The sequence below is a fragment of the Apteryx mantelli genome, chromosome 7 (assembly GCF_036417845.1).
Source record: "Apteryx mantelli isolate bAptMan1 chromosome 7, bAptMan1.hap1, whole genome shotgun sequence".
NCBI classification, from domain to species: domain Eukaryota; kingdom Metazoa; phylum Chordata; class Aves; order Apterygiformes; family Apterygidae; genus Apteryx; species Apteryx mantelli.
The window spans coordinates 20,653,595-20,676,834 of NC_089984.1; the positions used below are offsets into that span (position 1 = coordinate 20,653,595).

The 23,240-nt window shown below is 43.7% G+C and overlaps 1 protein-coding gene across 11 annotated transcripts in view; it reads left to right on the forward strand.

Annotated features, from left to right (window-relative positions):
* Window positions 1-23,240, forward strand: part of CAMK2G (calcium/calmodulin dependent protein kinase II gamma) — a 123,558-nt gene that overhangs the window by 55,766 nt on the left and 44,552 nt on the right. For all 11 annotated transcript variants that reach the window (XR_010884717.1, XR_010884718.1, XM_067299904.1 and 8 more), the window contains exons 4-9: window positions 12,822-12,876; window positions 13,467-13,532; window positions 16,474-16,546; window positions 19,708-19,810; window positions 20,688-20,771; window positions 21,639-21,733. Coding sequence is in view for 9 of the 11 variants with exons in the window: in XM_067299904.1 (XP_067156005.1) it covers window positions 12,822-12,876; window positions 13,467-13,532; window positions 16,474-16,546; window positions 19,708-19,810; window positions 20,688-20,771; window positions 21,639-21,733 (476 nt within the window). In the remaining 2 variants the exon portion in view is untranslated. The remainder of the gene's footprint in view (window positions 1-12,821; window positions 12,877-13,466; window positions 13,533-16,473; window positions 16,547-19,707; window positions 19,811-20,687; window positions 20,772-21,638; window positions 21,734-23,240) is intronic.

A 23,240-nucleotide genomic window follows, 5' to 3' on the forward strand; every position in this document is an offset into this window, starting at 1 on the left:
TCTTTTTTTTATGAGTTTTAAATAAATAGAGCTCTAGAACCTTAGCTAAGGTGTAACTTGGGTTAATTTCTCGAAAAAATAAATAAGAAATACCAACCTGCCATCTTTGACCATGCTACTGTTAATTACTCCTGTCTGGGAAAACTGTACTGCAGTTTCATTGCCTTCCTTTTTCATAACCTGTTTAGATGAATATGTTCTACAAAAACACATTTTAAAATGAAAATTCATTTAAACTCTAGAGATTTGGTAATTGTGGAGCTAAAAGTTTCTTCTCTCAAAGCATGGAGAACTTTGGCAGCAGCACTGTAATCTTCTCCAAAGCAGCTGTAGCACTGTGCTTCAGACTTAATCTGATAATGTTGGAGAGCTAGCTAAATTTTCAAGTTCCATCTAGACTGAGGCCTCTGATTGCATTAGCTAAGAGACTGATATGATTGTGTTGCTGAATGAAAATGAAAAGTTCATTTGGATGAACTTTTCCAGTTCCAGATATGCTTAGATTTTTGCTGTTTGTGATTTTTTTCCCTAAAGATAGAAAATTTCCCTCAAAAATAATGAGTTTCATCAGTGGAGATGACTTTTTTTTCACAGCATCTGTCTCATCTCCTGACTTTCAGATTCCTAATTTTTTGCTCCTATCCTCTAAAGACCTGGGAGAGGAAAGGTGCCTTACAGCATACCCTGCAGACCAGTATCTGTAGCCTGTTGCACATGCAATGAAGGAGCAATTTCCGTTAGTTCAGGACCCCACAAAATGCAGAGCACCTGAGTGGCAGCCTTTCAGCTGAAGGAGCTGAAGAAGCTTTCTGTTCATTATATCGGAGTACAGTTGTAGAAATATGAGGAGAGGAGCAGTCATTCTCTTCTACAGTAATTTGCAGTGATGAATATACTGGCCTGTAAATTTATTGCTTGACAGTATACAGAGTGACTAAAGCTCATACTAGGAGTTAGCTACCAAGCTTCTTTTGCCCCATAAGACTTGTTGCAATTATAGTTTAAAGATCATTTCACTTTTTATTTTGATCTTAATTTCTCACTCCCATCATCTGTCCTTTTAATCGATTCTTACATCTCTTCTTGTCAGACGTCTCAAAATTTAAACATTGTATACAAGAGGAAAAACATTTTTATGGGTAAACTCCACTGCAAACGAGCATATTACATTCCTAGTTCAATTCTACAGCTGGTTTCTTATCTGCAATGAGCGACATTGCTTGTTTCCTGCTGTATTATGCTTTGGAAAAGTCACTTGTGGGGAATGTATATGGTCAGTGGTTCTCTCATTTTCTGCAGAGCATTTTTTGTTTTCCTAGAACAGAAGTTTTTTTATTTTAAGATAAAGAGATCAGTCATTCTAAACTCAATGGACAGTCACAAATAGCAATAAAAGAATAAAATTTTAGGCCTACGACACAATCTTAGACCTCAGGAAGTCATACGGTCCATTCAGTATTCCTGTGAAAACATTTGATACCTGACCCATTCCAGGCATGTTTGTTCTTAAAGACCTGTAATGATTCCACAACTCCTAGCGGCAGTTTTTAAATGTTTAATTCTTCTATCAGCTAGACATCAGAAAAACATATTTTGCTGCTATCTTAGTCTTAGCCTGTTATTTCTAGTTCTATCCAGAGTATATGTGGAAAGTAGTTTTTCTTTCTTGTAACAGGCTTTTACATACTTGAAGACTGTTATCATGTCTCCTTTCAGTCTTCTTTTTTTCTTTAGACTAAACAAACCCAGTTCTTTCAATCTTTTCTCATACATCATGTTTCTAGAGCTCCAGTATTTTTTTTTTTCCTTCTTCCAGTTCCTTGGCCTCTCTCCAGTTTCTTCACATCTTTCTAGAAATGTGATGCCCAGAACTGGACATGACAAGCCTCTAACTGAGGCCATGCATGTGCTGATTATAGGGGGAAGAATTGCTTCACCTGTCATACCAAAGATATTTTTATTTTGCTTATCAACCTGTGAAACTTGCTTTTTGAATACATTGTTGATGCACATTTGCTTTCTGACCCATTATTGCCCCAGACCACTGCAGAACTGCTGGCAAGCAAATCATTTTTCCATCTTGGATAGATGAGAATTCCTACCAAAGTGAACACTATTTTTGTCCTCATTAAAATAAAGAGGAAGAAATTCACTATGCGTGGGTTCACTCTGAATTTGTAAAGACCATTTTGATTTCTCTTCTGATATTATGATATGCTTGCAGCTCCTCTCACAGTAATATAATCTTTAATAACAGTGCCATATATTACATCATGTAGATAATTAATACAAATGTTAAACTGTGTTGGACTGGACAAACACTTGAAGATATCACTTGATACATTGTTCCAGTTTGACAGTGAGCAATTTTGAGTATGTTTGATTTTTTCAATGAGTTGTATACACCATTGTAAGCTAGTTTCATATGCCCGTTTTTCTAACTAGTTTTTCTAACTAGTTATTCTTACCTTCTTCTAGCCTGTTATCGTGTAACTTTGCTGCTTGCGTTTAGGTCGTCAATAAAACAAATATGTATGTTAAGATAGGCAGATAGTAGCCCAAGATACAGAACCAAATTCTTCTTCTGATTTCTGCCTTCATATCCTGTGCTTCAGTGCTTCAAAGTTAATTTCTTTGAGGGAATTTACAGCAGTAGTAAACCGCTGTCCTCAGCATCTATCAGAATTATTGCTTTTTCAGGTTTTCCTACTTCTGGCTGTTTCTCCCAAATACACCTGCACTTAATTATTTTGAGTTTTAACTTCTATCTGTTGGCTTGTCTCAGAATAGACCATAATTTTGGACACAACCTTATTTAAAATGGGGAGAAAATTGTAGAAAAATCTCCTGTGGATTAGATGAATTTTTTGGCCTCATTCAGTTTTACTTTCTTTGACAAATGGTATTTCCTCCTGGTATCTCTGCCTCTCTCCTGGGAATGACTTTAATAGATGTGTAAATAAGGCCTCCAGTCTGTGCGCACTGAAGCGATGATTGTGATCAAGGTATGAGTTGCTGCAAAGACCAAGAAGGATTTTGTGCTTCTTTTTGCAGTGCAGTTAGAGAACACCCCAACACTCATCAGTAATCTGAGTGGGAAACAGGATACATTGACCACATCTGCAGACCCCGTACTGGATTTGTTGCCTTCATGGTTTGATCCACAACTTAAAGTTCACTCTTTCTTCATTTTAAGAAATTATTCTTGTTAATCAGACCCTCATTTTTTTTTCTTTTTATTTTTTTTTCCTCCAGCCACTTGGAATGTTTTCCTATCAACCTTTTCTTTATAAGAGATTTGAATCATTTCCATTGTGAACAAGAAGAAACTGTAGGCTGTGTTTTGCTGTAAACAGCAAATTTCCTTGGTTTTGGCTGCAGACATCCAGACTGCCTTTACAATTGGGACAGAAGAGATGTTACATGCAAAGAATAGTTGAAACACTGGGAATTCTCCAGTAGCTTGGCCATATTTGCGCCCCAGGGGAGGCTCAGGGGTTTCAGCAATGTGATACTCCAGGGTCCAGCCCACTGCTGGTGTGATTTGTCCTGCTGTGAGAGGTGCAGGGGGATTGCTGGGAGGCTGCTCCTTTCTTCAGGTGAAGCTGTGGCAGAGGAGATGGTGTGGGGAAGGAGGGAAGAGACCTTGTAGCAAGAGTTACGGTTCGCAGCTTTCACAGTCACTGAGCAGCTTTTCCTTGGAAGTGGCATGGGGCTGTCAGAGGGGAGGGTCAGTTGCTGTGGTTCTGGGGCTCAAACACTGATGTTTTTCTCTCTACGCCTTTACTTTGCTCTCCTTCCCTCGCCCAAGAAAAAAACAGCAGAATATCAGCAGGACAGAGTGCTTTGCTGCTTGGAAGTTTGAGCCTTTGAGCTGCGAGGTCCCATGTGGTACCTCTAGTGCCTGCACTGCTGGTGCAGCCCAGCTGTGTGCCCACAGCTGCCTGGCGGAGGGGAGGCCCCCCAGCCTCCCGGCCAGCCAGCCAGCTCTCTGTTTCTCATTCTGCTTCTCTCTGTTACTTGTTTTCCTAGCCAGTATTTATTTACTACTTCTTGCTTTCTCCTTTTTCTGCTCCTCTTCCTATAGTCTTTCCTGTAGTTTAAGAAATGTGTTTCTCCGCAGCCCCTGAGCACCAAGCAGAATGGAGGGTGGCCTCAGTCCAGGCAAATCATGCAAGCAACAACTTGCATGATGAAGGGAGAGCTGCAGATTGACTTTCCTGGGCAGTGTGAGAAAGGAGTTGTGAAAATCAGGTTAGTGCAGCAAGGGAGGGGATCAGGCAGAGCATCTGCCTGCATGGCGACTGGAGCACTGCTTTGCTGTGCTGAAGGCTGAGTCGTCACTGATGACAGAGAAGTTGGTGGCAAAGCTACGGAGCCTGTATGAGAGACCTAAAATTTGTCATAGCCTCCCGTTTTAAAATATTTTATTAATTCTAATAAAGTGGATGTTTTCCGTGTATTTTCTTTGAGATACTTTCTTGTTAAAGATTCTTGAGATTCTTTCCTTTCTTTATTAGTATTCTTACTTTATTTTATTTTAGAAAAAGCACCCATATAATACTTCCTGTTATCAAGAGTACTTTGCTTATCTGGTACATGTATAATCAGAAATTATTATTAACAATTCTGGATGGTCATGATTGCAGCTTTTTCAGGAAAGTAGGAAATATTCCTGCTAATGCACTCTTTTGGCTTGTGTAATGTGTGAGTAGGGCATACTGAATGTTATGTATCCTGTGCTGAACTTCAGGCTTTCAGTACAGACATTGGAAAATGACAATTAAAAAACAGCGTCTAGTTGGTGCTGAAATGTAAAAAACAAAACAAAAAAAACTGTGGCAGGAAGATCACTGTCTTGACCTCATTTTAGGCTAGAGCTCTTAAAAATGTTTCGTTGAGGACAATGCTGAAAAAAATTGAGTGTGTGTGTGGCTTTTGATATTCTCTTAGGACTGTTCCTTGTCTTTCCATGCGGAGCTTGCAGGAGCTTGGTTCTGCCTAAAAGGAGTCAAGTGTTAACAAACTCATTCTCTCTTTCATTTTCCAGAGCTTTAAAACTGCAGTTGGTATGAAATGCTGTGGGCTTGGGGAGTTTACAGCAAGCTGGTGTATATCCAGCCTACTGTAACTGCTTGGTGTCAGATTTGGGAGGACAAGGAGGGGAAGACTCCATGATCCTAAGGGACGGGTTAACAGCAGCATGGTATGTCCTGTTAGCTAACTGTCCTGCTGCTATTAGTTACTGCTCTAACAAAGTCAGCATTAGCTACTGGAACAGATGATTTCTAGAGAATTATTTGTATTACACAATTTAATGCTTTTTAATAGCAAATTTTTAATTAAAAGGAGAGTCCTTTTGGAAGCAGCCTGAGCAGCTGCAGCTGAATTCTGGTGTTTAATGTAATTAGAGAAACAGCTGGGGTTGGAGCTGAGCACCAGCTCACAGCAGCCACAGGTTTGCGACGGCTCCTTGCGGGCCGGCACGATGAGTATCGGGACCCATGCGGGAGGCGCGCTGGTGCGCAGCCAGTCTCTGCAGTGGTGGGGCAATTCCCTGCTTGGCTGTTAGGATGGGGAGCGGATGGGGAGTGGGTGGTAGCCATCTGTGTCAGTTCATTTGTCGCTTGTGCTGCCATGGGCGATAGTGCTTAGTTTGCAGACTGTTGGGCCATGTGTATCTATGTATATACTTTCAGCATCTCCTGGAAAACTGGAGAATATCTTTGGAAGAGAGCAGCATCAGGAGGGTTTTAGCCTCCAATTTTATTCAGCTTCTTCTTGCATACACTGTTTCTTTAAATATGCCCCTTGTGGTATCTCTTTCCTCCTCCCTTTCCCCATGATACAGGCAAATGTTGTCTGATGTCTGGTTGGAAACTGCGGAGAAGTGAGGCTGCGGCTGTTTCTAATGAGTGGCTGACCTTTATATAGCATCCTTCAGTCCAGAAGACCACAGAGCACTTTTGAGATTGCATTACTAAGGCTGTTTGAAAGAGTTACTGTGTTGCAATTACCATGACACAAGAGACAACCGGAAATCTGTCGGGTTGCATTGGCTCTGCTGCAGGTACTGCAACAAAGGCAAATTAATTTGAAAGCCCCAAATGTTATATAATCACAGCATAAAAATTTTGTAATGCAGAGTTTCTTGGCCAGCTGTGTCCTTTGTTTTCCCATAATATTCAAATGCTTACACTTATGAACGTCAATGAATTTTCATTTAGCATATAAGAGCACCCTATACCATGTTTTGTGCTCTGCCCCTAAGGACAGGCAAAGACCTTTACAACACAGGTACAAGCATGTTTCAGCCCACGTTGCCCTTTCCTAAGCAGCAAAGTAGAGATGGTGGGAATTGTCCCATGAAATTCTTCGTCTGTTTGTGTGTTTGCCTTTTGCTGTGACTTTGGCAACTATTTTGACTACTTGCAGTGATATGCTTGCAGCAGGTTGCCAAAAACCACCCCGTCTCCCAAAAGCCTGCCTACCCCCTCTGTGGGCTGAGCACGCAGGCAACCCTGCTCTGCCACTCACTGTAATGTGAGGTGCAGGGGGCTGTTCTTCCTGGGGACCTGGGTGGCAAGCACAAATTCTCCTGCCCTGTTGTTCTTGAGGGGATAGTCAAAAGATGGTAACATTCAGCCCATTGGGCACACTGAAAGGAAAGATGGAGTCAAATTTAGGTGAGGCATAGTTGGTGGTCGCTAAGCTGTCTCTCCACATGCAGTTTTTCAAGAATATAGTCTGATAGCTTCATCTACTGTACCTCTGTGTTTGTGACCCCAATATCAATTGGTCTTTTAAATGGGTCCTTTAAAAATGAGCTGTCACCTTTTGATAATCTTTTTATATTCCTGTCATTCAGGTGGATTTCTGTAAAAATTGAAGGCTGCTTTCTGGCTTCTTCGTGATTCACTGAAACTTTTGTATCCTCAGAATCTTGCATTGTGTGACTCAGCAGCAATTTCCATTGTTTTCAGGCTGGTACAACTTGTTGAGGGGGAGATCTTCCTCTTTCACTCAGTCGCTTTGTATCTTGCTCAGGTATCAGGGACTTGCGGCTGTACAGAGTCGCTTTATTTAGGAAGGGAATGCAAAACGTGACATGACTGGTACAGTATTGCTTCTTCTCACTAAAATGCTTAATTTTCTACAGTTAATGCCATTGCTCCTTGATATTATTTCTTTTTAGAATAAAAACCGAAAGTGCATGTGAATTTCGGAACACTTTGAAATACCAGCTTCAAATTTTGTTCTTGAGGCAAGATTTCCAGCAAGCCTCTGAAGACAGCAGGCAGAGGAAAGTAATATTCACGGCACACATTCTTAGAAAGTGCTTGAACTCTGGGTACACAGCTGCTGTTCGGTTCAGCAACCGCAGCATGTTCCCTTGAGCCACTTGCTCTGGTATCAGGCTCTTTGCAACTGCCGTGGATTGCATCAGGGACTCAGGTCTGACACACACAAAGCAGAGAAAATAATTTGCACAACTTGCATCTGACAGTGTTGAAGATTGGAGCTTTTGGGGAAAGGGAGTGGTTTTGTCTCATTGTTTTTCTGTTTGTTAAAGTTATTTTTCCAAAGGCCGGCTTTGTGGGAAGATGTTTTCTGTGCATATTACACTGGTAATACCAGTGGACGTAGGATGAGAGCTGTATTTGCTTGGGGTGAGACTGGAGATGAGACTGAGGGAAGAAGTAAGCTAGTAAGCTAGACTTTGCCTTCCCTGTATGATGCATGGCAACTCTTCAAGAGTGCAGAGTTACACATGCGCATTTAAGAATGAAGGGACAGTTTTAGGTAGCAGTCTCTCATTTCCACGGGTGGAATATGCCTTCAGTACCAGATTCAGGACTGTATGTGAGAAGTTTTATGGTTCTTTTGGGTCCTGCTCAAAATCTTGTTTCAAGATACTGTACTGAAACCACTGCCTACTCCTCCCAGAATCTGTGTGCTTCTTGGAGATATCACCTAAATGGTGACCTATGCTTTCTCCTGACTGACTGGGTCTCAGTCTAAGCTAACATGGTTGCAGAAGTTGTGTCTGCCTGACAGTCTGCAATGAATTCTGCTCCTTTGGTCAGTAGTTGTTCTGCCATTGCTCACTAGTGCCCTCATTTTGATTTATTATTTCTGAAGTTATCTGTAAGACTTGTCAGTCGTATAAAATTAGATGTCCTTATGAACTGTACAAGCACTCTGTTCTTGGTGTGGATGGGACTTCTGTCTGTGCTCTGACTAAAATTGTTCAGGCAAGCTCTTTCACCATATCCTGTAACTGACTTAGTGCCTTGTTGTCTGACTCGCTTCTGTTTTCTTCTATCTTATTCCCCTCTCCTTGTCTGTTCTTGCTAAACTTTGTAGTAAGTGCTCTTTCATCAATGAGACCTCTGACATGGAAAGAGTCATCCAATGACCTTGAGTGTACGTGGTGTTGGCAGGAATGGACTTTCTATGTCTGTAAGAATCCCTGTGGTTAAGAGTATTTGGCTAGGAAGAAAATATGGTTTGAATTGCTTCTTCAGGACTACAGTATCTGTTAATAGAAATGCCTCATCTTCTGGTGCAATACAGAGAGTGAAAACAGGTTTCTTTGGGAAGTCCTGGACTCTTTTGTAGTTAGTTGGAAGACCTTGTGTTTCCATTGTGCCCCACTTCCTTCCAGCTGTGACTTGAGGCTCTTTTTGTGATGTGTGCATTTGTGTAGCCTGCTGTATGAGGCATAAATGTCACTGCTCCCCTAAGAGAGCAGAAAAAGAGCCTGTGATACTTTTGAGGAAAAGAGTAGATGGATTAATTCTTTCATTTTTAATTATCCGTTTTTCTTATCCTGGTTGGTCAGTTTTTGACTGCTTCACCTTCTAGCATCTACAGATTATTTTACTCTTTCCCATATTGTGTCAACAGATTACATGGATGCGAGCAGGCTATGCAGACTCTGCTGAGCTGCTCTGCTGAAATTGAACTTGTGGTAGTAATTAGATGGGGTGTCAGGACCAGCAGCCTGTAGAACAGATGGGATCTCCTTTTTCTGGGAAAATGTGTGAAACAGGAGCACTCAGTACTTTGGTTCCTGTTACCCACTCCTGGAACTGGGCATTCAAGAACCTGTATCCTGCTTTTCATGTGAGGGTGCTCTTGCAGGACATGTTTAAAGCAAAGAGGGCTTTATACTAGCTGGAAAGTGGAGGTATGAGATGGTATTTGATGGTTGTGTATCTTTGTGGTGAATGTTAAGATACTGTGGATTTTCTTGATGAACCAAAGTGGAGAGGAGGCTAAGAAACTCTTTAAATGCTTTTATTCTTGACATAACCTAAAGGTGGTAGAGTTACTTCTGAATATGTGCTGTTTCGTGGGGTGGCTGAGTGGTGTTGGAAAAGGCAGATAATGTTAACCTGATAGTCCCTGGTAATTAGTGTTGTATTTGAGAGCAAAGTAAATCGTTTCAACTTTCATGTCAAAGACGTAATCAGTGGAGCGAATAGTGGCAGGAGCTTTCTAGTGGCAGTATCCTTTCTAGATCCTCTCTAGTCAAGAGGGCCAGCTCTTGTGGCAAGGTTGAAAAGTAGGTAGGCAATACTTTTGGATGAAATGGCACTAAGTGCTCCTGCTGCTCTACCACTGGACATTACTTTTATTTCTCCCCATCAACATCAGTATGAAACAGGTGTGGGCTGGAATTGAAAGTCACAAGAGTTTTGGTATATTCAGACTTTCCTTAATCTTTCTTGACTTCCCTCAGCCCCACTCCCCTCCACCCTTTAAGCCTAATGTTTTGAGCTGCTGCTAATTATTCCTCTGTAGAGTAGTCGTGCCCACTTTCATCTTTCCTATAGCTTTTCTTGGTTTTGCTGTTCTACCGTTATTCCCTGAGCTTTGTTCAGCACATTGAATCCTAGGCAGATTTTGTTCTGCATCCCTCTGGGCCGTCACAAGGAAGCAGCTCCTGTGTTAAGTTAACGACCTGCATCCTGCCTCCAAGGCCTGCTCCCTTCTTCTGCTGGCAGCCTGAAGGTGACCTACCACATCGGTATTTAGGAGCTGTCTCTCTATGTCCTCCTGTCATGGTTCCACACCTAAGAATACAAGTAGTGTTTTACTGGCCTCAAAGGCTCTTTCTGCTGCCTCTGCTGGTCTTTACCAGCTGAATCTCTACTTCCTTCCTTTCTCAAAATGTATCCGACAAAATTGCTTTCCTCAGAATGAATAAATAGCACCGATCAGCTCATTTGTGTTTCGTGTGTTTATGTGGTTTAATTTGCTGTCTACATCTTTGTGTCAGAGTTTATGGTTCACTGTTTCTCCCTTCTACCTGCAGATGTGTTTGCTGCTCTCTCTTCATGGCACTGCTCTTGGTATCAGTCGCTCCACTTCTCCTCTGCAGGGATTTCATTCATGCTGCTCTCCCCTTTGATTTGGGCGTTCTACCAGCACTTCGACCTTTCAGGTGCTAGAGGGAGGAAAATGCTTTTTTTTGCACACTCAGTGTCGCTGGACACGACCTTCCTAGCACATCTCAGCTTTCCTTAGAGTTTTTTCATCTGTTCCTTGTTCCTTCTTCGTAAGGTCCTTAGTAGATTTTGGTCTGTGTCCTGGCCCTTAGCTCTTGTTTACATGCCTGGCTCTTGCATATACTCAACTAGTCTCATGATGTTGGAGTGAGAACCTGCCCTGTGCTGGGAATCCAAGGGTCTGTTTCAGCCACTTTCCCTCTTGTTTCTAGTCTTGAATGGAAATCTTTTCTTCTAGGAAATGCCCTCCTTCTCTGTTGCATTTTTGTAGTGCTACCTCTATTGGATCCTGCCAAGTGCTCAGGAGGCAAGTTTGAAGTGCATTTTTCATATAAACACAAAGTCGTAGTGTACGGAGGCTACTACAAAGCCAGCTAAAGCTGCTTACTTGGAGGAGATTTTTTTGCAGAGTGTTTCGAGGAACTTAATTCTTAAAGGTGATGTGTCTCTGTTTTCATGCTTTAGCAGCAGCATGTTTCACCTGAAACACCTGCTCTCCTGTTACTCTCACTGTAATTACTTTTTTCCAGCATTGTGTCATGTGTAGAATACCCCTCCCAGAGCCCTACAGTTAGGTGCAATAGAAACACTGAGGAAAGGAAGATGCTCAGGGGACCAGCTCAGAGATCTTGTAAATTAAGTCAGGAAAAGAAATAAGAAATCAGTCAGGCAGGAAGAATGAGGAAACAATGAAATGCTTTTAGGAAAAGTACTGGTAGTGGTCTCAGTGCTACATCTGTGCTACACTGTTATGTGTGTGTGTGTGTGTTAGCGTGCATGTGAAACGGTGTCTTAGCAAAGGAAAGTTATAAGGAGGATTAGAGGAGAGTGCTGAGAACATTTACCAAAGCTGTTCATATGAGATGGGAGCGTATGCCAAGTGCTTCTTTGAAACATTCCCAAGACGGTGATGGTAGCTGACATCATGAGCCAATAAGAGGTGCAAATTGACCTCTTGGTACGGGTCATGGTGGGGAAAGTCAAGACAGGTCGCCTATATTTTTTACAGAATAGAACAGAAGACAGTGAAGAGATGCAGAGGCATGGTTAAAATGATGGAGGAGCATAACAGTCTTTGTCTTGTTAGGGATGAGAACGGTAATGTTACTTTGATCAAGGGTAGATAACAAGATGTTGCAGTGACTGAGATCCAGCCTGGGCTAGTTGTTTTAGTTGAATGAATCAATAGGGAAAGACTGTACTTTAGAGAGACTTATATAAAGAAGATGACCCATTCCTCGTCTGAGTGTCAAAGTTTAGGAATTGAGTCAAATAGCATTGCTAGGTTGTGACTTTGATTGGCAGGTAATATAGAGAAGTTTTCCAATGGGGAGAAAAGAGATAAATAGAGAGGGGTTAGTGAGATGAAATTAAGAGCTTAGTTTCTCTTTCAGGCTTGGAATTGGTGCCTATGTATCCAAAAAATATCAAAGAAAATGAGATTTTGACTCAGACAGGAGGAAACAGCACTAAAGGAGAAATGTGTTCCTGTGTGTTGGCTTCATAAATATGATAATTATTGGTATTGCCCACTGGTAACATGGCAGAAGGAGGACAAAGAATACTAAGGGATAGCAGCCCACCATGGGAGCAACCCCAATCCTGGCAGTTAAAGGGAACAAGGAAGGGGAGAAGATGAAGAGTCATTCAGATGATAGGAGCAGAACTAGTAGGGTGTAGGTAAGGAAGCTGAAGGAGAAGGAGATTTTGTGAAGGGGAGTGTGGTCAGATATGTCTGTGCTAACAAACAGATCTGGAAAAATGAGGCCGGAAACTGGCACAGAATTTTGGTTAAGGGTTTGGGGTAGAAGTCAGAATGGAGTGAGGAAAAATAAAGGGAAGGAACTGAATTCGTTGAGCTTTACAGATGATGGCACTGACATGTAGGTGGGTTCAGAGGTGGATTTTTTGTTTTTTCATTGGAGATTCTGAAAAGGGTTCGTCTTGTGAAATCAAAGTGGGTGGGGAGAGATTCACAAAACGTGAGTGTGGAGGGAAGGGTGGGCAGATGTGAAAGGAGGGTACTGAAGCATTAGAGTAGGAGAACGGTACAGGGTATTTAGAGTTTGTTTTGACACTGGGGAGGGGTTGGGTGTATGTGAAGGACACCCATCTGTTCCTTTGAGATAACAGAAGGAAATAGGTTGCAGGTCACTAAGTGAGCACACAAAGCAAAGGGCATGGGGAATTAACAGACTGATTGGGGTTGAGGGAGAACTTGGTTTTGTGGTTAGGTCTGATCTGTGAAGTGTTGTATTTGCTACATGCTATCTAAATCCCCATTTCTTGATTGTATTTTTGCAGTGCGGCTCCATGACAGTATTTCAGAAGAAGGTTTCCATTACCTCGTCTTTGATCTGTAAGTGTCTCTCTTTGGCTTTGATGCTTCATCAGTGATACAGACATGTGGATGGTTGACTAAGAGTGGGATATAAAGCACCTGCATTATTTTAATTCTCTCTTTCCCTGTTGAGCCTTGTACATGACTCTAGTCTATTTGACAAAAATCCATTTAGGGTGTGGTAGGGAATGGACCAGGAAAGCTCCTGGCAGCAGGTGCGAGTGTCGGATGGCAAAGGGCAGCTATCCTGTGTAGGGAGGTAGTCTGCAGGGATCAGAGGATGGGTGTTCTGGCCAAGCTTATCGTATGCTAAACTCTGTAAAGGAACATGGACCATTTGTGCCCAGTACGTCAATGGTGTCCAGAGTACTGCTGGTGAAATGACATTCCAAGGGGTCTCATGGATGTACTAGTGCTTGGGCCACGACTGTGGGGTTTTCCTTTTCTCCCCTGTGCTACAGTAGACCTGCGCAAGCTGTTCAGCACAGGCTGCTGAGAGGCTTCTGGGGGGGAAAAGGGCCCGATCAGGGAGGCAACATATGTGCTGTACAGGCTCCCAGCTACATACGGACAGACTCTGTAACCTCCCTTATTATTTTAAATTTCAGGGTTACTGGTGGGGAGCTCTTTGAGGATATTGTCGCCAGAGAATACTACAGCGAAGCAGATGCCAGGTGAGACTGTTTCCAGACCCTTCTGTGTGTGTGCCACGTGTGTTGGCAAGTGGAATGAATTTCCTGACTGCTGTTTCTGTGCATGGCTTTGTTCTGAAACTCTTGCTCCCTGTTCGGAAAAAAACATTCTTCTGCTGCTATTAGCATAAACTATTGTCACCGGTCAGCCTCTGACTCACCACAGCTCTAGCCCTTGCCCCTTGCAGACGCTGCTGTTGCAGTGTGCTCTTTCCTGGGAGGTCTGTTGCTAGCGGCTTTGTCTGCCTGACCTTTCTGGTGGGTGGTGACAGGGTGTCCTTAGTGAGCAAATGCAGGACAGAGCTGTCCTGTGGCTGCATGAGAGTACTGGCTGCTGGGCCTCTGCTTTCTCATACTGGGGTTCCAGTGATGTGTCGTTTCTTTTGGGCAGACCCATTTAATTTACCTGTGTCTAGGTCATGGGTTTACTGGGGGGAGCCTATGTTTCTGTGAAAGCCCTCTATTGACTGTAAGCTCGCTGGTGCAGTGAAAAGAGGCACAATGTTTGACAGTGACCTTTGTATTTTGATATTAAGCAGATTTAAAGTTCTGCCCTTCCTTTTTGGAGTGTTCCTTCTCTCCCTATGTGTGAGTTCCCTGAAATGGACTATGCTGTTCAGGCAGGTGGGCGATTTGTGCGGCAATAGCCCAGGGTGCTCTCCGACTCATCTTTTGGACATGGAGCATTTGGAATCAAGCCTGGGATTAGGCAGCTTCTGTTCTGCTTTAGCAGGACCTGGGAGTGACCTGATGGGGATGTTTCACCTCTGCTTATTCTGCACCTGTGTGCTTATTCCATCCTAATCCTCACAGGAGCAGGAGTTGGGGAGAGCTGTGAGAGGAAAGGGGGAAGAAGTGACTAGTGGGTGTTGCTGCAGGGGGAGTTCAGCTGGCAATACTGTGAAGGTGCTTGTACTGAAGTGGTGAGCACACCAGGTTGAGGTGGGAGCTGTGATGAGGACAGCATGCCTTTCCTGAACATAAGGAAGGAAAGGGTGTGATCCGGAGTATTCATGTATGTACTCTTATGGAACGTGTGGGTGCTTACTTGCTTTCCCTGTGATGCGCTTACAGCTGCTGTCTTCTGGGCATTGCACGATGCTCTCAAGTGAAGCATTGCATTGCACAGCATGCTCCACTGGCGAGCCATCTGGTGACAGGGAAGGCCAGCAGGCTGGTTGTCTACAAGGGAGCTCCCAGCAGAGAGATCTGGGAGCCCTGTGGACATTTTCAGCAGGGTTGTATGGATGTTGTAGGCACAGCGTCTCACATGCACACAGTCACTCAACCCATTCTGCCCTGAAGTTGGGAAGTTTGGGGGTTATCACCGTCCTTCCCTCTGCCTCTCTTGCCAATGTCTGTTCCCTGAAATGGTCAGGAGCTGGCAGTGAAGGACACTGATCCAGAAAATTATGGGTAGGCTAGGGGAAAGGGAGTGTCTGTTGCTTTCCTAAGAGTGCTCAGCCCTCTGACTTTCAGCTGGCCAGGCCTTGCAGTGCCCACAAGATGATTGAGTGAAACTCCTCCCTTTCTTTCCCCATGCCGAGCTGAATTCCAGAGCAGGCTGGGAGAGCAAGGGAGTGAGGTCTGTGCCAATCCGCTGCACTTGGCTCGCCTGGGACACCTCACACTTTTGCCATTTTTGGCCAGAAAATCTCTCTTGCTCAGACTCAACTCTGTTCTAATTATACATTTTTTGTTTTGGGAGCGGGGATATATTCATGGATTGCTACCCTGAGGATTGTACTGCCAGCTCTTAGAAGCGGGGGGTAACAGTTACACTGTGCTGCACATCCTCCCCTCTTGCTCCCTTCACCCTCGTCCCATCTTTTCCAGTAGCCAATTTCCCTTCCCTGACATATTTCACTTGTTTCAAATTTGTTCCCATGAGACTCGCAAAGTTCAACAAGGGGACTCAATGCTCCTGCAGTGAGAATTGTCACAGAACACAGACTGAGTTGCCCACATCTGCTTTCTTACTGCCCAGCTGTGCAAGCTGTCAAAATCCCTAATCCTTTCCACATTGAGAGGAGTATTTTGTTAGAATCTCACTTAGGTGCAAATGTACTTATGCTTTATCAGCTTAATCTTGGGAGCTGAGGAAGTTTTTAGCAGATGATTTCTACCAGAAATCTCACCCACGGGTATGTTGTGCTGTCCTTATATGACAGGTGTTAATAATAGGTCTTTTTCCCATGTGGTTACAGCAATGAGAGTAGCAGAGGCATCAGTTTTCTATGAGTTAGGGGTGTGTGGCACAGTGCACTCAACAGGGAATGAGTCTGCTTTTCAAATCACTAGCCCCTTAAGTGGGATCTGTACTTAAAAGGCACCCAGCAAACGGGTGTGTGCACACATTGTGTATGTAAAGTGCTTGAGATGCTGCTCTGAAAGCTTTGCAACCTGGCAGGCACCCAGGAGTTTGTTGGGGCTGCTGCTTTCCAAAAGTTTATTCTTTGCTCTGGACTAGCCCAACTGAATGTTTCCCGGAGTGGTTTGGCCCTGTTTGCCCAGTCTCAGCTGCTGATAGTTTGCAGATAAACTAGCAGTCTCTGCCAGTTTGCAGATACTCAGGTGCCTCAGTTCTCCTGCATGAAGAAATTGGCTGAAGAAACAAATGGGATATGTAGTGTGAAGAGAAGGAAGGAAAGGAGGTGATGGGAGGCAGGACAGAGGCTTTGAGGTCCTGTCATAGCTGGGATGTGTTTAGCATCCTGTTGCTGGAGGGTGGGAGTCCAGCTGTGACAATACTGAGCTATGGCATCCAGTGGGCAGGACAAAGGGAGTTGGCCTGGAGTCCTGAACTCTCCGTGGTACAAATATAAAAGTTAGGGAAATAGTTCTGGAATGAGATGAGATGTCAAGTGTATGTGTGTGTGTGTGTGTGCGCGTAACCCTGTGTGTCTCTCCCTTTATCTTGCAGCCACTGTATTCATCAGATACTGGAGAGTGTGAATCACATTCACCAGCATGATATCGTGCACAGGGACTTGAAGGTAATATTTCCTCCGTGCCACAGAGGCTGAGGAGAGCAGCCAGGGGATCATTGGAAGAGGAATACTTGTTGCCAGCTGGCAGGGCTTTCCCCCCCCCCCCCCCACTTGAACTGGGCTCAGAGGTTCCTGAAGCACAAATTTGCTTTTCTGGATTTTTCCAGAGGTTATGCTGAACTCCCAAGGAAGTTTTGGGTCTGGACTTCATGAATTTTGCCAGCTGTCAGCCTTTCTGAGGCAGCTCTGGGATGGGGTAGTTGTGATCCTTGGGAACGATAGGCTTTCAGAGAAATTTGGGTAGGATTCATTAGAATGAAGGACTTTTTCTAGTCTGTTGTTGAAGAGATCTCTAGAGACCTGAGGTACTCTCTGTTCAATCTGCCAAGATGAGTTTGTCTACACAGAACATGTATATTTTTATTCTGCACTTGAATTGCCAAACACATGCCATTGGGCTAGGAAAGAGATGCACAACAAGAATTTTTCATCCATTTCTTTCTTCCTCATCAGTAGAAGCTTCTAATCTAAAAAAACAAAAAAACAAACAGAAAAACAAACTACTGGCCAGTTAAACACGGGGTGAATCGACCATTTGCCACATTCTAACACATTTATAGACCCAGAGCCCCCGCAGTGGAGTTACTTAAACTCCTTTCCCACACAGTGCCAGCTGTACTGGGAGCTGGGCAGGCTCCAGAATGACAAGCCTTGTGCCGGAAGGTCTGCCTGCCCTGCAGCCTTCTCTGTCTAAAGTAGGAATGGTGATGGCCACCAGTGTTCCAGTAAAATTAATGCAGGATGACACCTGCTATTAGTGATGGTTTGTTGTAGAACACATACAGAAAGGTATAAAAATACTTTGCAGAGAGCATGGTAAATACATGTTGTAAGTTCAGTGGCAGTGTTTCCCCAGTGTTTCAATCTAGTGAACAACTGTCAACCCTTAATGTTTCTGGCAAATTCTCTTGCAACACTTTATTGGCCTTCTGACTCAGAGCACTGTGAAAAGATGGAAGTGATCTGCTGTGGAATGACCAAGATGATCTGGATTAGCGCTGACACTGCTCTTGAGGAAGGTAACCTCCAAGAGGCTCTGCTAAGGAGGGCTTCCGTGGAAATGGGTAGTGTCTTCTAGTACAGGATGGTATGAGTTTTCCTTTGCATCCTATGTTCAGGATGGTGCACTCTGAAAAGACATCATCTGTTTTGCTCCCCAAGTTTTGTTTGTGTTAAAATTGTGATCTTGTTCAAAATTTATCAGGTGTTAGACTCTCCCCTCATAGTTAATGTGTTTCTTCTGTCACCTGTTCTGATTCACTGAAACTATCCAGGTCTGAGGAGTAGCCATTCTTTTTAGCAATAAATGATGCTGTGCTCTTTATTTAATATTCTAGCTCCTTGCCAAAAACTTGGCCTTCAGGATCAGCGTGTAATAACTGCAGAGCTTGCTTCATGCAAAGTTTTGTCTTCTGCACCTCCTTTTTCTAAGCTGGTCTTTTGGCTGGCATGCCCTTAAAGAACTTCAAATATTGAGCTGCCCATAGGGACAGTAAGAAATTGGGGTATGTATTCACATTTATACCAAAGAGTATGTGAAACCTGAGACAACTCATATGTTGGCAAACGTGCACATGGATAAGCACCATTAGCCTTAAGGTGTTCGTAGCTGTATTTTAGAGGCAAATAGTGCTTAGCTAGTATAAGCCTGACTTAAATTTCACTGTTTCTTAGTCAAGCCAAGCCCAGGTGTGGTCTGAATTTGGGAGGGTTTAGGAACTTGTTTGTGCTGGTGAGTTTTCATCCATGTAGCTTAATTAACACAGTCTTCTTCACTTCCAATATAGCGAAGAGCCAGAGGCCTCAAAATGTATTGAGACCCAGTACCTCTTCCTTCCATGCTGCTTACGGCAAGGACTGTGACAAGCAAAGCCATTTTATCTTCATTCAGAGCAAAAGCAAGGCACATGCCCAGTAGTCCCACACTCTAAGGGAGCAGGTGAATGAGGAAAGTATCCTATTCCTGTCAGGCAGAACAGTGGTGTATGGTCACAGTGGGGTGAAAATAGTGAGCAGGCTGCAAACAAGACCTCCACCAAATTTGTGAAACTGAGACCAAGTTCTGCTTCCGAATTCCCAGGCATGTGTCTTGCTAGATTAAAAACTCAAGTTGATATGTATTGCACATATGTTCAGAAAGGGGTAGGATGAAAATTAACGATTCTGTCCTGGCTTGTCCCTGTCTACAAGTTGAGTTTCCTGCTGAGCTGTCATAGCCATCATGTTCAAGGCTTTGGAGTTTCAAAGAGGACTCCTGTAACTAGCTGCTCGGACACTTCAAAGGAGGCCGTTCATTGTCTCAGTACAATTTTGGGAATTGTGTTAAGTGCTGAAGTCTTGTGCTGGAGCACAGCAGAATTATGATCGAAGAGAGATTCATGTGAGGTGGAAATGTGAAGGGCAAAAAACTCTCTCTCACATTCCTGGCACATGGGAGAAGTGACATGGCTGCCCGTGGTGTAGGTGAGAGGTAGTGGCAAAATAGCATATTTTACATTGCTGTAAATGAGGATTCATAGCGTGGAAAAAGAGCTTATGAGACTACTTATTGCTGTGCTGTTTATGCCAATATGAGGCTGAGGCTTTTTCTGTAAGGGATGAAAGCTACTGCCTGTCTAGATGACGCCTTCCCATATTACAGATCTCTATTTAGCAGCCCTTATTAGCATCATATTTACTTTTCCAGTGCCTTGGGGACTATGTAATGTTTGTGGGGAGAAACATCACTGCAGATTGTATCTGCTGCATCTTCTTCCCCTCCCTGCTTTCTGCGGGGATAACAGAAACAAATTTTGGGTTCTGTGCTGCAGGAACTGTACTGTCAGTGCCCTCTGGTGTCAGCATATAAAGTGCAGGCTGGGCTGGGAGAGGCTCTGGCTCCTGTAGAGGATTTTAGGAGGAACAGAAGAGAATTTGCGTTAGACTTGAGAATTTTCTGCCACTGTAGGTCAAGGCTGTTAGTTGCTGTTGCTCTCCCTGAGTCCAGACAGCTTTAGTATGTGCCTGCTAAATTCAGTCAGCTTAAATGATGTGAATACTGAGGCAGGAGGCTTTAAAGAGGATATCAATCTTTCATTCTTACCTGCTTTCTTCTTTCTTCTCCCCAGCCTGAGAATTTGCTACTGGCAAGTAAATGTAAGGGTGCTGCTGTCAAACTGGCTGACTTCGGACTGGCTATAGAAGTGCAGGGAGAGCAGCAGGCCTGGTTTGGTAAGAGTGTTTGAGCTTTCCCACTTTTGCTCACCTCCTTCCTGGAGCCTGGTTGAGTTGCAGTCACCCTGAATATTTTCTCTCAGCTCTTTCAGCACGCTTGCATGTATTCAGCATTGCTACTTCCTTTCCTAGCATCCCAACCTCTAGGTCCTTAAGCACAAACCAAGGTGTGATAGAAGAAAGAATATGATAAGTAAAGGCAGAAGATGTGACTGTTTATTCTCTATTTTTCTTCTCAGTGTTCAGTAGGTGCTAGTGTTAGAGATGAATGCAGCTGCTAAGTTTAGACCCTGTTGCAAATTTTCCTACTGCTCAGGAGTGTTGAGATCTGGAATTTTGTTTGGTCATTTTACAGAAATAAGTTTGACCTGGCCTTCCTCAGGCACATTTGGATCTGGCATTGTCTTTGTTTAGGTAAAACAGATTTAGAAATGAGACCTTCTCAGGCTAAGCATCAGCTCTGAGATTCTGCAGTGCTGTGGAGACTCTGGAGAGATGGCTGCTCGTCCCGGTCTGCCCACACCATTTGGCCATGGGTTGTGTCCCATCCATGTCTAGCATTTTCAAACTCCAAGTCGTATATGTAGCGATGATCTGAGGCCTGGCACAGGAGTTTGTACTCAGCTGCGTGATACATCCCTTCTTTCTTTTCCGTTTTGACTTGTTAAGCAACGCATAGATGCTTAACCCAATCCAATTATTTTTTTCCCCTTTCTGCTGGTCTACCAGAGGTATCTGTATCTCTAGCAGATATGCATGGGGTGGGAGGGAATGGGTTTTGAACTTTGGCTACCATTAGTGGATTTTGTGATATCACAACATATCTTTTCTGCTTGGGGACTGTAAGTACTTCATGTCATCCATTTCCTGGCAGGGTTTGCTGGCACTCCAGGCTACCTCTCCCCTGAAGTCTTAAGAAAAGATCCTTATGGAAAACCAGTGGATATATGGGCATGTGGTAAGATTCCATCAAAACATTTTACATTTGCACATCACCTTTTCATTTATAGGAGCAATTCCTTACAATCTGTTGCTGGGAGGGAATTCACTGCTCCTTCTTGACAGGTGGAGAGATGAAGGCACACTGAGAATAAGCACCTTGTGTAGACAGAGTTAATACTGGAGCCTGAATTCATTTGATTTTGATTCCTAATCCTTTCTTCAGTCCACCTACTGCATGTTTGAGACTCAAGATAGAACCTGTTTGTGCTTTGCAGAGTCAGTTATTTAGGTCACTGTAGCAATTTTCTATTACGCTAACTATGTAGAAGATGAAATATTGAAGGGAGCTGATTTTTAAAAGGAAAAAACAAAATGTAAATGTATCTGGGACTGATAAGTTTAAAGCTATGTGGTATCAGTGTTGCCTGACATGAACTAAATGTGTCTCTGCAGGCCAGCAGTGTTAGTTTTGTCGATGGCTTACTGTCCCAAGAGCATGCACAACAAGCATCTAAAAAGCTGTTCCTTGTTAAGAAGTCCCTTGCTGCCAGCAACCCCAAGGGATGTGGCTTGGGTTATCCTTAGAGCAGCTGGGAGTTGCGGCTCAGCAGCTATGACAGCCAGGGGAGGAGGGTAGAAGGACATCCTGCATCTCGTTCTCGCTCCTGGCAGCAGGGGATAAGAGCTGAACATGAAGTGCCAGGGCAGGGTTCAGCAGAGGAGAGATCTGTACTGTCTTCCAGCACCTTGTAAGACTATGATGGCAAATGAAGATGCAAATGAAGTCATTGCCCTGGGGAGTGTCAAGAGGGAAGGAAGAGGGGCTGAAGGAGTAACTGGCATATTAGCCTAACCATAGTGTATCTGTGTCTCTCCCTCCCAGGAGTGATTCTGTACATATTACTAGTGGGGTACCCTCCCTTTTGGGATGAAGATCAGCACAAACTCTATCAGCAGATCAAAGCCGGAGCCTATGACGTAAGGGCACTTTCTTGCTGAGTACCTGCATGGGTGTAGAAGTACTGTTCCACTTAGCCATCCAAAACATGCTGTTATTTTACTTGGTGTCCAGCAGCAGGCCCCAAGCTACTGTGCAAAGTGATGATGTTTGGCATGTTCATACACCTTGTTGTCTTCACTGCCTGGTATACTGTATGGGGCTACTAAAAGGATATGTGGAAAGCATTGTAGTGGGCATCAGGGCACTGCTGGTCATTAGGGAAATGGAGAGCTGGAAATGCAGATGATAGGAAATGGTATCTTCTAGTGCATTTACCACAGCAAAGTCCTGAAGGCTTTACCAGTGCTAACTCTTTAAGGCAGAGCAGAGGGAAAATAGAATGAGAGAGTCTGTCTTTATCAAGGCCTCACTAAAAGTGTGAGGAAGCGTTCTAAGGAAAAAATAGCTTAACTTACAGCCTCAGCTCTCCTCTGCTTCACAGTGGAATTTCTTCCAGCTGTGGAAAGTGTGGAGCCCTGTGAGTAGACTGAATGACTGGGGCCTTGGGGGGGTGGTTTGGTGGTGGGGATCAGCATAGTGAGTTTGAGACTCTGGTAAGAAGCCAGGCAGATCCTGGGGCAGTTCTCAGAGCATGACCAAACTGAGGTTTAAGAAGTGTCTGAAGGAGAGGAATAGCAAGGAGGTTAGAACTGAGTAAAGACGATGTAAAACCTGATCTGGGTACAGTAGTTTGGATACTTGACACAAATTCTTCCAAGTGAGGAGGCTTGGGAAGGAAGAAGGAACTCCTGAACTTGTAGTTCAAAACCTGTGGGCACAAGTATCAAGAGGAAGCTGGGGAGTTCATTTCGCAGGCTGCCCTGGGGGTGGTACACAGAAACCTGGGGTTCTGCTGGACCCCAGTTTCCACCCAGCTTCTGTGTCTGAGACCAGCAGAGCGGCTGCACATGGTGAGAACAAAGATCTGCCTAGCTCAGTGGCTTCCTGAATGAAAGGAAAGTAATGTCTTTGTATTTGATAGCCTTAAATGCACTTCTATTCTTCTCTTGCCTTCCTGCCTCTCTTGTTCCTGTGTTCTTCCTGTGTTGCTTGTTCTCTTTTTAAGTGTTTTTGCACTAATTATTTAGATGTGGATTTTCAAAGTACTTTGGGAATTAAATGTCTAAGTCTTTTTGCAAGTAATGGAGAGTTAAGTGCCTAATCCTGACACCTCCTATAGTTCATCTTCCTGTTTTTGCATTCCTATATATAATGAACAAGTTCCAGTAGATTCTTCCCTTGTTTTGCCTGGCAGAAAACAGCTCAAGTTTTACTGGCATACATGCCCCTGGTGTCCTTACCTCAGCGTCTAGGGATCTGTATGTACTGGACTGTTATCTCTTGACCCACAGAGGAAGTGGTAACTGTGAATTAGACTTTGTGTTGTTCAGTAGGGGTTTTGCAAGGTGTGACCATGAATATTTTTGAGTTAATGCAAGGGTGGGAAGTGTTCTGGCTGAAAGCTCAATATTATGATTTTTAAAT